General features: G+C 40.8%; 1 protein-coding gene across 6 annotated transcripts in view; it reads left to right on the top strand.

The window, feature by feature from the left end:
- Positions 1-16,530, top strand: part of MARK1 (microtubule affinity regulating kinase 1) — a 251,751-nt gene that overhangs the window by 176,235 nt on the left and 58,986 nt on the right. For all 6 annotated transcript variants that reach the window (XM_030196008.1, XM_030196005.1, XM_030196007.1 and 3 more), the window contains exons 10-12: positions 1,137-1,236; positions 1,613-1,725; positions 9,501-9,654. In XM_030196008.1, the coding sequence (XP_030051868.1) occupies positions 1,137-1,236; positions 1,613-1,725; positions 9,501-9,654 (367 nt within the window). The remainder of the gene's footprint in view (positions 1-1,136; positions 1,237-1,612; positions 1,726-9,500; positions 9,655-16,530) is intronic.

Genomic DNA, 16,530 nt, shown 5'->3' with positions numbered 1-16,530 from the left:
CTCAACTGGCTTCTGTCTGTCTCTCTCTCTCTCTCTCTCTGCTGTTCAGCATCAGTACACCACCGTGGAAACACCAATGCTTCCTACTTTTGACATATATGCACGTTTATGTATTCTGCAAACAGTTGTGTAGATGTCTGTTCAAAATGCCAGCACTCACTGTTAATGACTGCATAACCATTGACAAAGTAATCACCCACCTACATTTTGTTACCCTTTAGAGTGTGCCTATTTTGTATGTGTTGTGTAGCCTCCCAAATCACATCAAGGGTAACATTCGAGGGTTTTGCATACAATAAAGACTGACTCAACAAGTCTGCTCTTCAGCTGAAATGGTTGTTATGGAAAATGTCGCCTCCACCCTCTTCTCAGCTCCGTGTAAAATGCCAGCCGCAATTTGTGGGATGCCCTCCGGAGCCATCTGCAATGGTGCATAAGTCAACACGGCCCCGCTCCTGAAATTACGGAGGCTTCTTCAGTAGCCACAAAATCAGGCTGAAATCAGCCTGCAGCCAAGGGTGTGGTAGGTAGTATCCATTGCTCTGGCTTGAAGGAGGTGTATGCTTCAAGCAGGGAAGACAGTATACCTTCCATCTGCTCCTGCAGCGAAAAATGAAGTCCAGTATCCATCTATAGTCCTGAAACAATGAACCAATTAAGGGGTCCCGGAATGGAAGCTACAGGCACTGCAGGGAACATGTGCTGCCTTCCCCTACTCTTAGGCATTAAGAGGAAAATTTTGTAAGTAAAAAATAAAAAGAGAGATGGTACAACCCAAGAGCATTTCACTGATGCTCTCTTCATAACACTAACTTGTCCCCTATTGTTTGGAAACTTCCGTGTATTCTGGTTTGAATCCCATTTTTCTCTACCACTCTTTTGAGAAGGCCAGAGTACTTCCCTATTCACAGTAGAATAAGGTTTTTTTGGGCAAAGGCATTGTATACCTCCAATTTGTCTTAGAAAGCTTTCTTTAAACATAGTTATGTTTTTACTTTTAAGTTTATTATTTGCTATATCACCCATCAAAGTCTTATTGTTACCACTATTGCAATTTATGTGATCTAAATAGCTGAGTTCAGAATGCAAGCTACCCAATGAATGAGAATATTAATGTGATTGTTTCTATTTCCTAGCAAATTATGAAGGATCGATGGATGAATGTTGGCCATGAAGAAGAAGAATTAAAACCATTTATTGAGCCCGAGCCAGATTTTAAGGACAGCAAACGAATAGGTAGTCTAATTCTAATTCTTATCATGATAAAATATTTTACAAAGAAATACAATTACATGTTTCAAGGAAGAGCTGATATCAATGGAAGAGTTAATATCAATGGGAATTTTTTTTGGTAAATACAAGAATAAAAGATCTCAAAGAGCAGTGATTAAACACAACCTGTTGCATTCCAGTGATTTCTGAATTTAGGTACTGTGTTTGCTGATGAATGTGTACCAAAGTTTTTTGAAGTAAAATTGGATTTGTGGGGATCTCTAAAATTTTGTTGAAATTTAGAAAAACATGATGCTTTGTCATTTTGTATGTTTGCCTGCAACCATTTTTCTGATAATAATTTTGGTCTATCTTAAAACACTTTTGTGATTTTTAATAGATGTCATGATCTCCATGGGATTTTCAAGAGAGGAAATTAGTGAATCTTTAGTCAACCAAAAGTATGATGAAGTCATGGCTACTTACCTGCTTCTAGGCAGAAAACCACCTGAAGTGAGTGAGTTTATTTATTGCTGCCTATTGCCACTTTTAATCTTATTAGATTTGATATAGCATTTTTCTGCCAGTGTATCCTCATGTTATAATCACATATAAATATGCATCCTTTTTTATCCAAATATAGCTCACTCCAGGACTTTGGAGTTCATGACTCTCCTAATTGTACGCCTACTTTTTACATGCTACTCTCATTTCCTTATATAATCTATGTGGATGAGTCAAAGATAATAAATTTCCTCATCATTATTTCTTCCTCTCTGTTATGTTACAAATTGTTATTACCTCCTAAATGTCCAGTCATTACTTTATGCTGACTGTGTTTAACAGATCCCCTTTATTTCTGACTCTCTTCTCATGCCTTTTCATCCAGTCACAAATCTGGAAAGAATCATCATTTCTATCTCGTTAACTGCCAAGAGTTTCTTCACTATATTTTAACTTTTTTCTATCTTTTCCCATTAGAGCTTTTCTTTAATCAAGATTCCTCATTTTCAATTACTTTACATTGTCCTCATCATCTTCGGTTTTGTCTGTTTCATTCCTTTATTAAATGCTTTTAGTTAGCTAAGACATCTTTCAGTGTTTATAATGGCCCACAAAAAGAGTCAAATAATGTAGTAGTTCATGCAAACCATGGAATTACGTTTATTTAAATACACTACTTCGTTCTTGGTAGGTCTTCTAATTTTGGTAGACAGTTTCATCAATGCACACACAATTTGTTGGTTCTTTCATGTATTACCACCTCTCCTTGCCAAACGCCATTGAATTCCCATCAGTTACCACATTTGAGGAAATCAAACTGTTCATCTTTTAGCCACTCTATACATGTAGTAGCTGCTTCTCCACTCTTTTGAATGGGAGGGAGGGCTTAACTATGTCTTTTCTCTTTCATTGTCATTTGTCTATAGAACCGACTGCCACTGTAGGTCTGTAATTTCTCAGTGCTCTTGATCCCTGATGACAATGTTTTTCCTTGTCCTTTCAGTCTTAAATGTTTGTGCTTATTCCATAGCATACAGCTGTGTTAAATATCTTACTCTCTTGTTGTATTGCAAAAGTTTTATGCTAAATTTATTTACTTATTTTATTTATTTATTTGTATTTTGCTCACACCTTTTTCAGTAGTAGCTCAAGGTGAGTTACATTCAGGTACACTGGGTATTTTTTTGTCCCTGGAGGGGCTCACAATCTAATTTTGTACCTGAGGCAATGGAGGGTTAAGTGACTTGCCCAAGATCACAAGGAGTAGCAGCAGGATTTGAACCGGCCACCTCTGGATATTAAGACTGGTGCTCTAACCACTAAGCCACTCCTCCACTAAAGTATCTTAACAAAAGTAATCCTAATATTTAAATAGGTCATGTACAAACTAACCTTAAAAAATTAGCAAGGGAGTTCAGATGATGCTTGAGAGGAAAGAGAGATCTTGGAGTGAAAACACTGGTAGACCAATCTAGGAACACAGTGGAACGGTTCAGAAGAATTGGGCACCAAGTATGGCTACATTATGAGATGGGAAAGAAAAGAAAAGTTATAGAAGAAGAGGGAGCAAGCATGCATATAGTTAGAATAGGAGTTTTTGATTACTGGACTCTGAAAAGATACGCAACCAGCAGAGAGTTGGGAAGGTTTGGTAAAAGTAAAGAGAAAAACACTGTGTATTGTTCTATCACGGGTAACTGGAAAAAAAAAACTTGATTACTGCGTTTAAAGTATGTACAAGGAAAGACATACAAAGGTACTACTGTCATTGAACAAATCCTGTGTCTGCTAATATAGCCCTTCTTTTTGGGAAGGCTGAAGAGTACATACTGAAGATAATATAATCAGGATTTGGGGATAAATCATAAATAGTGGTAATCAAGATAACCTAGCAAGAGCAGAGTCAGGATATTGATGGATTCAGGCAGTATTGCAGAGATAGCAAATGATAGATGTACAAGTATTTGAGAAGTGAGATACAAAATATAAAATTGGTTAAAAATGACTTAATTATAAATGGAGCAGATAGATATAAAGTTAGGAAAGAAGCAGAGGATACAGAACTGTGGTTGATCAGGGACCTTCCTAGAATTTGTCTTAATTGCTATTCAGTTGCAAGCCTTTCCTTAGTGTGTATACCAGATCAGTCCAGAACCTGTTGGTTATGTCTGTTGAACAGTAGATGAAGACAGAGAAACAAATCAGGTCTGTGTGATTCAACCCTTAAGAGTACTATGCAGCCTTAGAACACACAGTATTTCTCTGTCTGCACAGAATGGATTACAACTTAGCTGAGGAGTACCTTTTATGATCTGGGCTCTTTTTAACAGATCTATGAGAAGGATATTTTAGCTTGAAACTGGGGTACAGCTCAGAGGTCTGTAAGCTCCCCCCCCCCCCCCAATGGCTGTGATTTCTCAAAGTAGGGACTTGCAACCAGTGAGAAACTGAAAAGAGCTCTAATTGAACTGGAGAGTAGAGGATTTTTGCTGCTGTACTGGGGGGGGGGGGGGGGGGGGGGGAGAGGGAGTTGCGGGTTGTTTTGTAACAAATGGAAACATCACACTGAACAACTTCAAGGAAGTTGAAACCCAGCAGTGTCTTATGCTTCCCAGAGTGCTGCTGAAATGGGAACAGCCAGAACCACAGGGACAAGCACCTTTGTAAGTACCAGACATTCCTGGTGGTTGATTAAATGATAAGGTACTCCAGAGGGCATGCTTAAACAGCAGAGCCGTCGGTAAGGCCCGTATGATGCTTTCTTTCTGAGCTGATTTTCTATTTGGAGGCCTTTTTCCCATGAACAGAATGTGCTGCTATTTTTCCCTGCCTGTGTCTTTGCAAAGACTGTAATGGGGAGCACCTAGTATGACCATTTCCTTCGCATTTTTAATCAGTTATAGAGGCTGACTTGGCAACTCTCCTGTCAGTGTTACCTTCTCCAGGCTTCTCCCCTCAGCAGTCTCAATGAAAGTTGCACTCAGGCTAGATGAAGCTTGTTTAAAAAAGTAATCATCATCCTAACCAGGACTCAGAATCAGCTATCCAGCTCTGGAAGAGAACAAAAGAATAGCCATACTGGATCATACCAATGGTCATCTAGCCCAGTATCCTGTCTCCTGGTGGCCTTAAGTATTCAGCATAGCAGGTATTTGTTGATGCATGCTTCAGCCCTGAGATTGTAGGGACCAGTTCTTTTATATGGCTGATTCCGGAATAGCTGGGCTGTCAAGCCAGGGGTCATTCTCTTCGACTGCACAGCTTCACTATGAAGTTTGACTAAGCTCTAAATGGGGATAGCACTGTTAACCTTGCACTTGATTCGATTATGTGGTACATTCTTTAGAGGGGTCCTGTCAGTACTGCAACACCCATGTGCTTGCCAACTAGCAGGACCCTTCTCTCGGTAGGCCTGTCTACTTCGCTGTCTCTGGGGAAAAGAAAAATTGCTTGCTATCCCCTTTGGTGGGTTCAATCTATTTCAGCCTGTGGCTTCTTTCTGTTCATGCATTTTGATGATCTTTTCTGATGTAGGGCTCAGTATTGACTTCCACACAGTACTCCTTTCTCTCAGACCAGTTGCAATGGATATTGGTTATTGTGCAGACATCTGATGTCATAGATTTGTCTTCAGCAGTACATGCTAAAATACTTTCATTTCTGTATTTCTACCTTCACCTTTGCCTTTTTTTTTTTAATGCTTGTCCCTAATACAGACTCTTGGGTAGCAGGCCATGGTTTTTTCGTGTTCATTCCTTATCTTGTTCTGCTTTTGACTGCATGCATACATTGCACTTAGGGCCTAGATTAACTTTTTTTTTTTCTGAATTGTGGAAGCCAGATGCCCTCCTCTTCAGTCACACCACCTTGCTTACCAACTGATTTCTGTCTTGTCCTCCTTGTTCTCTTTCTGTCATGTAGTGTGCTATTAGGGCAATTTTTGATTTAGCCCTAAATAGAGAGTTGCTCATTTTGGATTTAAAAAACAAAGGAGGGGAAGGGAGTCACTGCCTTCTCTGTTTCTTCAGCCTCTACTTTTGAATGGCACTATCCTTCAGGCACTACTCTGTTGCACTCACACTTTACATCTTATTTTTGTGTGTCTCAGATTTCTGTGTTATACATGGAACAGAATACTCAGCTCAAAAAAAGAAAACAAAAAAAAAACCTCCATTGAAAGGGACTCCATGTATGGTACCAATGCTAGGCCCTAGAAATTTATGTTCCTTCCCCTTTGGGGAAGGTCAGTGCAAACTGTTCTCAGTGGCAGTTTCATTCCGTCTTCTGTTTCTACACTCGTCTGTTCTTGAATTAATGGGGTTCCACTGCCATTTGATTTGTGCATGATTCTATCCCCTTTTGTCTGCTCCTGGGGTTTTTTTGACAGTTGGCCGTGCATGGGTTTCCTGCAGAGGCTACAAATCTTTGAGGATTGCTTTGATCCCAGATGACTGGAGCTTTCTTCCTAGCCTTGAATTTCATTTTCCGCTCTCTTACCCACCAAGCAGCTCACAGAGGAAAGCCTTATTAGGTCTTCTAAGGCAGGTACTTTTTAGAGAAGACAAATTTATGGTACACTTTCAAGGTTCCCACTCCTGTCTCTCTCTGCACAAGAGCTTGAAGTACATGGTCCTGTCCTGATTTAGCCCTCCAAAAAAACCAAATAAGCAGGTAAACAAAAAAGGAGCAGAGCGCAAAGGTGAAATCCAAAATGTTCAATTTATTCACCACAGATATAAATATAAAATCATAAAGGAAGCCCGACAAGACCTTATTTTGCCCTCACCAAGGCTACATCAGGGGCTTGAATAGACTGTCAATAAATATAAACATATATTAATAAGTAAATAAAAAGTACTCAAAGCAATATAACAACAATTCATGTATAAAATATAAACTATATATTACTAAAATAACATTAAGTTCCCATTTAAAAGATACATAAAATACTAAAAACAAAAACTGAGGCAGCAATATAATCACATACACAGGCACAACAATTTAAACCACTCAGTACATACCCTGAAGGTGGTTCCACAAAATATCATCTACAGATAAAAGCAGCTGAAATAGAAAAAACTCTTTAGTAAAAAGCCTACTACTCCAAACCACCTTTTCAATCTTCATTTCAAAAAAGGCAGCAGTCTTACCTTCACTTCCAGAGAAGCAGTACAGCGTCCAGTGGTAAATCCACCATTGTTGTTGCTAAACCAGTTTAAATTATAGCCATAGGTAGGTCAGAGGTCTGTAGTTTTCAACTTTCTATTGTTTGGGGTTCAGGCATTCTGGCAACAATTGAAATGCTTTCCTCTTAATGCCTGTTCTTTGTTGGCTAGTTGCCAAAAGTGTGCTTCATTCAGGTACTTATAAACCTCTTATTTTTTTTTCTTGGTCTTGTGCAGCTACAACATTCCTTACTGCCAGATCTCCATCTCATTAGAGAAATAGGTATGGTATATTCTCCTTCCCCTGTGTAATATTTTGTCCAGCAGCTGTCCAGGTCTGAGTATCTCTTTGACATACCTGCCGCAGCTGTTGTCTTGCTATGAGAATTATTATTAAAGGTGCAGGTGATGCATTAAGGACCTTTTAGCATGACTCCTTTTATGCTTGATTCTCCATGGCTGTATTTACCCTTTGATCTTATTCTCCTTCAGGGTTAATTTTCTTCTTAACATTAGTTGCTTGGGAGATTCAGTTCTTATTCTTGGTGTGTTTAGGTTTCATTAGTGTTTTTGTTCCTGAGCATGAGGACTTTGAGTCCACAAAATTTTGTTTTTTAGGTTCTTGGAGCTTGGAGGTTTTGTAATACTCCTCTTCTTTCTAACACACTGCTTCTTAGTTCTTGGGCGATCAGTTGATTTTCCTTCATTTTCATTATGTTGCGATAATCCAGTAGGTTGTGTGCCTTGTGCAATCCTTTATTTCTGATGGAGGTTATTTTTCCTTACGTCTGTAATTAGGGAGATTCAGTCCTTCTGGTTTTGATTCACTCTTCCACCATTTTATTTCAGAGCCATGTTGCAATGGCAGCTTCCAGTTTTCTCTGCAAGCTGAGCACTGGATTATTCCTTTGTATTTGCAAGTTAGTTGGCTTCCTTGTGATGTATTCAGCCTTCCTTCCCTTTAGAATGGAAGCTTTTTTGGACAGAAGTTTTGGTCTCCCACCCTGTTTGGAAACTGCTTTGCTACATCTCACAGGTTCTGGACTGGTCTAGTATTGATGCTATGGAAGGAGAACTTGTCTTACCTGCTGATTTTCTTTCCTTTAGTTCTACCAGACCAGTCCAGAAACCCTTCCTAGTTGAATATTAAGGAACATTCTTATCTAAATTGTTTATTTTCTTATTTCTCAGTCATAGAACTTCTCTTTTGCAATACCTCTGATTTACCTCATTGAATTTTAAGGCAGCTCCTGACCCAGTAGTGCCTTATTGGTGAAAATAATGGATGAATACAACAGTTGTACAACTGTGTGTAAGATTACAACAGTGTCTTGTTGGAAGAGATATTCAATGAATACAGCAGTTGGACAACTAGGTTTCAGTAGACTATAGCAGTACGTAAGTGGTAAAGGTACTGAATACATCCAACAATTGGGGTACAATTGAGTCAGTACAGCAGTGCCTTGTTGGTAAAGATAGTAATGAATCCAGCATTTGACTGGAAGTGTGAGCAATGAGTTCTATTGCTTTGTCATTTGAAGTAGTGTTTGGAGGCTGCACGGTACCCTTAAGGTTTAAATCACATGGAACTACTTTGTTTCTCTCTCTCTCTGTCTCCATCTACTGGTTGATAGACATAGCTCACTGGTTCTGGATTTGTCTTGTAGGACTGAAAATTATCAGGTGAGACATAATTTAGCTTTCTTTTTTTGCCAAAGGACTTGGTAACTTACCTCCCTAATATACCATAATTATTTATGTTTGTATGTCCCCTGTCAAATGTGAAAACAAAAAATAAAAATGGAGTAGAGATGTGTAAGACAATGTGCAGTGAAGGTGGCAATAGCAAAAACAAAGCTTCTTAGCTCAGTGGAAATGTTGGTGGAAAATTGTTACTGCTGCATATTTTTCATCATTAAATTTGATGGGAATTATTTAATGAAAAGAATGACAGATGGCAAAGTTTACCTTTTATAACACATTTCAATTTTTAAATTTGAATATTGAAAAGGTGAAATACTGAGGAACTGGTGACTTTGGTTATTTTTTGCATCTTTTTAAGAATTTCTCTGCTGGACACATTTTATGCATTATATACACTGCTACTTATCAGAATAAATGCTTTATTATTTTAAAAATAAAAATGTGTCTCTCTGGAACCTCTTATCTATCAGATAACCTCGGTGAACACTGTTCTGCAATAGCAAAAGGAAATAAGTCCATTCTGGCTGATTTGAGGGAAAATAGAAAAAAAAACATGTTTTGCTTAGTATCTCTGCAATAAATTTATTGGCTTTTGCCTCTGAAATATTGGGCATCCTGAAGGGACTATGCAGATGGGACATGCTTCTTATATTTTAGATAAGCAGTTAACTTATTTTTAAGCATAAGGAGACTGATTTCCTTCTGCCAATGCAGGGCACAATAGCCAAGATATACAGAAACTGTTATCCATTTAAAATTGATACTCCAGCTGCCTAAGATGCTTGAGATACACTGAGCACAGCAGGATATGAACTGGTTTACCATATGTTTATACTTATTTTGTATGCAGATGGCTTACGGTTGTACTATTGTGACCTAAAAAACAGAAATGTTTATATTTTATTTTTCTCCTAGTTTGAAGGAAGCGAGTCCATATCCAATAGCAATCTCTGTCAAAGGTCTCGACCCAGCAGTGATTTGAACAATAGTTCTGTACCATCCCCTGCTCACCTGAAGGTCCAACGGAGTATATCAGCCAATCAAAAACAACGACGGTTCAGCGATCATGGTGGGGATGGTATTCATAGATATGAAGTAGAATGCATGGTTTAAGACCTGATTGTGCAGGGATCATGCAAGCTTTGCATGCCTTCCTCTTAAATGCTAGTGTGCTTCACAATATTGCTTCTTTGATTCTTGATATACTGCCTTTCTGTAGTACAGTTGAAGCGGTTTACATATTACATACAGTCACTGTATTTTTTCTGTATGCTCACAATCTTAGGTTTTGTTCCTGGGGCCTGTGAAAGAGCAGATGAGATCTTCACACATGGGTATAACAAATTGTGCAGGAGCATAGATCTGTCTCAGCCTTAAAAGCTATTTCTGCATCTAGCCAACAGAATTTAGAATCCCCTTAGAACTAAGCATAGTAACATAGTAGATGACAGCAGATAAAGACCTGTACGGTCCATCCAGTCTGCCCAACCAGATAAACTCGTAGCATAAGGTATCATGTAGTTCGTGTGTCTCAGACGTATCCTCTCCTCACCGACCAATGTTGTGCTGTCTTTTGAACACCAGCTTAGAGTGAGAAGGTTGGGAAAGCTGTAGGAAAAGTGAAGGGAAGAAACGGTCTGGATCTCAACACTACTTATGTTGGCCAATGGCAGCTCCTGTGCTCCTTGCAGGCCTGATTTTTTTATTACCATGTGGTGGCAAGAAATCTTCACCATCTCATTAGAAACCAGGACAGACCATGTGCTCAGTAAACCACAGCTGCTCTTTCTCAGTCCTCTTCCCTTTCAGGGAGCTGCACCTTTAATCAGTACCTTAAGCTCCCCTCCCCCCAATAGAGCATTTGGGTGGGTTCCTTAACACTGTCCAGGTTATGCTCCAACTCTCCTCGTACCAGGTATGGCTCAGTTTCATCATTTACATTTTTTTTGTTTTGTTTTCAGCCTTGACTTGATATTGTCCATTCCAGCATGGGTTAGTACTAATTAAATAGGATCTCAAACCAGAATCACCAAACCCCAGAGCTGTACAGCTGAGCTGCAAAGTCTGTGACAAATGTTTTATTTGTTAAAACATGTATTTTTTCTTTTGAAGCGTGCCCAGTACTCTGGTTGCATGAATAGTACACCTCTGGGAAAGCAGCTCATCATAAAACAGTTTCTATTTTTTTACACTCTTTTATCATCCTCCACCCTAGATAGCGTGCTCAGATGACACAAGTAACCCTCCTCAACAACCAAGATTGGAGGGAAGTCTCATAACAGTCCAAGAATAACTTATTTTAAAAAACAGATTTTCTCCATCAACAAACAGAAGAGATGCAGGCACACGTGATGGTAACATCCTCCGTACAGATGCAATGTGCGGTACTCTCATGTAGCTCAGGAAATCTTTTGGACTCCCAGAGCATGCATTGGTGTTCCCAAGTTTACAGCTGCCTTTCCTCCTTCTCAAGTCTAAAAAAAAAAAAAAAAAGAGAGAGAGAGAGAGAAAAAATAATAATAAAGGGTCATGGATGTGATATACCGCCTTTCTGTGGGTACAACCAAAGTAGTTAACATATACTATATGCAGGTATTTTTTCTGTCCTTAGTGGGCTCACAATCTTAAGATTGTACCTGGGGCTGTGGAGGGTTAAGTAACGCCCAGGTTCACAAGGATCTGCAGTGGGAATCAAACCCAGTTCCTCAGGTTCTCAGCTCATTGCATTAACCATTAGGCTACTCCTCCACTCCCCATAGCAAATAGTAGATTCCTCAGCAACCAGTAAGCAAAAAATTAAAAAGGACAAGAAACCCTTGCAACCTAGCAGCACTGGGACCAGCACAGCACAGGACCAGCACAGATATTCACGGAACAGTAGCAAAACAAGACCTAAGCTCTCCACTCCTACATGGGCCCTGTGGAAGACTGCACACCAAGAAAAGCAAAGTAGTCTGCCCATCCAGATGCTTCCTTCATATCAGCCACCTCGGGATGTATAATATACTTCATAGGCATTCACAAACTTCAGAAAATCAGCACAAGTAAAGGGTTGGTCGATGAACCTCAGCAGTAACGCACTGTGTTTAAGCTACTCATACACAGTGTCTTACATACTCAAATCTTCACTAGTTCCTTGACCGCCTTCTTCCTATGTTATTTGTGTTTTGCAAAATCTTTTAATACTTGAATAAACTTATCATATATTCTTCAAGGTATATTATTATCAAATTTTTACTATACTCGTCTTTAAAATGTAAACTCTGGTCTAGTTGGCTTAGGGGCACTCTTCTCCAACATGGCTCGTGTTTTGCTAAATTGCTTTCTCAAGGAAGTCCCCTAAAAATCAAAAGGGTATGTCAGTTTCAAAAACCTAGTTCGTAATCAAATATTAACATTATAATATTACAGCTTTGAAGATTACCTAATATTAGCCACTGCTCATCCTGCCGACAATTGCCAAAAGAGTAACTTTGCAACAAAAAAAGTTGTTTTATAACTGTAACTGCCTGCTTCTTGGTTATGTACTAATTACTTTTTTTTTTAAAGTAACTTGCCTAACACAGAATGTCATATTATTAGAAGCAGGGCTAGATTTGCGACAGAACGGAGCAGAACAGTGTTCTGGTGCTTCTTTGGGCTCAGGAAGTGATGTCACCAACCATGACTTCCTTCCCTCCCCCCCTCCCCCAAGTTGGTGTTCTCTCTTTTTTGCTCTTTTTCTAATGCCCAATGTCATCCCTTCCTCCCTCCTCCCACTACCCACTTCACCCCCCCCCCCCCAATAACTTTTCAAAGCTATCTTCTGTTTTAGAAGTTGCTGACAGTGAGTGGTGATTCACAGCACGTTGCTGATGCTGACATTGGAGCCTTTTGTCTCTACGCAACTTCCTGCTTCCACATAGGTGGGAAGATCAGACATAAGGCTCCTATGTCGGCATGAGTAGTGTTTTGTGAATCGCTGCTTGCAGCTGGCAACCTCTAAAACAGGAAGGAAGGTGGGAAGGATGCCATCCGCACATTAGAGAAGGAGCAAATGGGAAAGAAGCCTGGGGGGGGGGGGAGAGGAAATGCATGACTTGATGGTAGGTGGGGGGGAGGGAGGAGGAGAAAAGCTGGACCAATGGTGGATGGGTGGGGTTGGGAGAAGGAGATAAACTGGACCAATGGTGGGGGTTGGCTGGCTGGAGGGAGGGAGGGAGGGAGAAGGAGAAAGCTGGACCGTTGGTTGGTGAGTGGGGGTAATAGCTGGACTAATTGTGGGTGGGGGAAAGAAGGAGAAAAACTGGATCAGTTGGTGGTGTATGGGTGGGGGGAGAAGAGAACAGCTGGACCAATCAGTGGGGTGGGGGGGGGAGGAGGAGAAGGAGAAATATTGGACCACTTGAGGGGGGGGGGGGGAGAAATTCTGGCCAGAGAGGAGAGGGCATAATGGGGGCAAGGAGAGGGAAGAGACAGTGGGCTTCTAGATATGAAGTGGGAAAGAGTGGGGAGATGCTGACTATTGGGAGAGAGGGGGTGGAGATGCTGACTATGAAGAGAAGGAGCGGAAAGGGATAGAAAAGGGGATGCTGACTATAGGGGGAAGGAGAGAGAAAAAAGGAGACACTACATTTTTGGCCAGAAGGGAGAGAAGCTTCACTGTTGGGGTAGGGAATGAAGAGGGGGTAGGGAGATGATCAACTATAAATGTTGGGAGGGGGAGAAAGGGAAGATGTTTGGCTACAAGAGTATGGGGGTGAAGAAAAGGAGAGAGAGGGAAGATGTTGGGCTACAATAGTATGGGGGTGGAGAGAGAGAGAGATGAGATCCTGAGCTACAAAGGGGAGGGCAGGGAAATGCTGAACAACATGTGGGAGAGGCCATGAGGAGTTGTCAAGCAGATGAGTGAGAGGAGAGTGGCAAGTACAGAGAGTAAAAATGTGGTAATGGGGGTGACAGAAGGGAATAGGAGAATGGGGAAGGAATGAGATTGGAAATGGAAGAGCTAGGGACTGAGAGAAGGAGATGGAAAGATAATAGGTATGTGAAAAGTAAAAAGACAGAGTTGGAGGACTGGAGGGTGAGAGAGGATGAAATTTGAATGGACAGAAAGGCAGAAAAGAAAGGGATGAAAGAGCTAAAAGCCCAGCTCACCAGAGCTGTTTTGTTATTTTTTTAAAGAGTTTTGGGAGGCAGTTGTTATACTTTAACAACTGGCTCCAAAAATTTGCCCTGTGGCTTGTTTTCCTCCTCTCTGATCCTTGCAGTGGTAAAACAAAAAACAGCATGAAACCGTGCATGGGGCCGTAGACCTGTGATAGCCGCTGTCAGCTCCCTTCCTCCTTTCTCTCCAAAAGAGGAAGTTACATCCTGAGGGAAGGTGGGAGGAAGGAAGCCGGCAGAGGCGCATGCAGGGCTACGGCCCCACCCACGGTTTTATGCTGTTTTTTTTTGTTTTGCTGCCACAAGCGTGAGGGTCGCAGAGGAGAGTGAATGAGTGCAGCTTGTGGTTCCTTCAGGCCACTGCAGTACCGGCCTGGGAAGAGGAAGGAAGCCGGCAGTAGCGCGTGAAGAGCTGCAGCCCAGGGAGGTTAGATTGAAAAAAGGAGACGCGTGGTCAAAAAAGTTGAATTTTTCAAAGATTTGTCTCTCTTTCCTGTCCCCTTTGCAGCCGTCATTCCTGTACATTCAAAACAAAACAAACAGTCCTTTGAGCTGCAGCATCCACGTTGTTCCTTAATGTTGGTAGCATTTTTATTTAATCTCACTTATATTTTCAAACATGCCAGCTTGTGCAGCATACGGATGTACACAGAGGAACTATAATAATGGAATAACTTTTTCATAGGTAGAGTAGTAATTTGTTATAAATCATAATTAGTGTCATTTGGAGGGGCTGGATATAAGGACACTCTAGCACATGTTGTATTTGTGCAGAGATTTTTTTTTCTCCTGGTAAAGGGCCACTAAAACAGACATCATGTTATGAGAATCAGGTGATCAACATCCAGAGTTTCTATCTATTTATTTACTTATTTATGTTTCAATCATTTTTATTAAGATAACATAATCAGCTGTAACATTCCACATTACATAAGTAAGTTCCATAACAGCAATTGGCATATCTTCACATTTTGTATTTTTATTAGTATTAGTAATTTCCCCCCCTAAACTACTCCCCCTCCCTTCCCCATTCCTACTATTTACTTATTTATAACATCTATATCCCACATTAAACATGAATTAGGTTGAAACCTGGAAGCACTTAAAATCTTTTTTTTTTTCCCTGTGCCTAGATCAAAAGAGAAAGATAGTCGGCATCCCTGCCAACAAAGGTATGCCTAGCATGCCCACATTGGGGCGGGAGGGGGAGAATGAGGAATGTGTTGCCCTCCCCCAGTCCACCCTGGGCCACTGCCCCCCCCCCCCCCCAGTCCCAAATTGCACAGCTGGCTATGCCCGGAGAGAGAGCCTGTTGTTAAAAATTTTCCAGCATACCACTGGCTAAAAGGGAAAGATAAATATGTCAGAGACATATGTGAGGGATTAGAAGACAGGGGGAGCGAGGAGAAGGACAAATATCCCTGGAGGAAAGGAGAAACAGGGGTGATATGATACAGACGTTCAAATATTTGAAAGGCATTAATCCGCAAACGAACCTTTTCCGGAGATACGAAGGCGGTAGAACGAGAGGACATGAAATGAGATTGAAGGGGGGCAGACTCAAGAAAAGTGTCAGGAAGTATTTCTTCACGGAGAGAGTGGTGGATGCTTGGAATGCCCTCCCCCGGGAGGTGGTGGAGATGAAAACGGTAACGGAATTCAAACATGCGTGGGATAAACATAAAGAATCCTGTTCAGAAGGAATGGATCCTCAGAAGCTTAACCGAGATTGGATAGCAGAGCCGGTAGTGAGAGGCGGGGCTGGAGGTTGGGAGGCGGGAATAGTGCTGGGCAGACTTATACGGTCTGTGCCAGAGCCGGTGGTTGGGAGGCGGGGATAGTGCTGGGCAGACTTATACGGTCTGTGCCCTGAAGAGCACAGGTACAAATCAAAGTAGGGTATACACAAAAAGTAGCACACATGAGTTGTCTTGTTGGGCAGACTGGATGGACCGTGCAGGTCTTTTTTTCTGCCGTCATCTACTATGTAGAAAAAAGTTGGCAGAAGACAGACATGAAAGCAGAAGAGAAAAACCCACTTAGACTGACATGATTGGAAAAATAAAATGCCCAGACAACAATGTGATCTCTTTTTGATGAGGATCTGTCTGTCACTGTGTTTTGCCTGTGACCGAGGTGTGGTATGTTGCATGTAGTTTGTATAGATATCTATAAAAATCCCACTTCTGTTTGACCAGTAGTAGGTGTATTGGTATTCTATGGCCCAGTGTAATATTTGTAGTATTGCCTATTCATATGTAGGGTTGTTGCTGTTTGAATCTTAGGAATTAGTGCTTCTGTTGTATGTCAGATTTACTATATGTATGGTGAGTTGGAATTTTTTTTCAGGTTTTGTATTTCATAGTGTGCCTGGTACTGGAGAGATTTATGTTACTGTTGCTCAGGTGACTTGAGAATCAGAATATGTTTTGTTTTGGGACTTCCATGGAGAAATACCCCACCTATTGTTGAGAAGAGGTTGGACTTTTGTGGATACAGAGCTTGTAAGAACTTGTAAGAACTGCTATACTGTGTTAAACCAAAGGTCTATCCCAACCCAGCTACTCTGCCCTACAATGCAAATGGAAGCAAGTGCTGCAGTAAAAATTGTTTCCTTTTGCCATTGCAGGGCACTACTCCTTCATGCCATTCGACTGCCAAAAATTTCTTGAGGAGAACACCATGGTATCAAATGTGTAAAGGTTGAGAAAAACGCTGATTAGTCCAAGATTTTTTTTTTTTTTTTTAACGTTGCAAATTTGTACTACTGTAGGTGATACTCCTTAATAACATTTTTAAA

The sequence above is a fragment of the Microcaecilia unicolor genome, chromosome 3, assembly GCF_901765095.1.
Source record: "Microcaecilia unicolor chromosome 3, aMicUni1.1, whole genome shotgun sequence".
In the NCBI taxonomy this organism is placed as follows: domain Eukaryota; kingdom Metazoa; phylum Chordata; class Amphibia; order Gymnophiona; family Siphonopidae; genus Microcaecilia; species Microcaecilia unicolor.
Note: the sequence above shows the minus strand (reverse complement) of the source record. Positions and strands in the feature narration are given on the sequence as shown.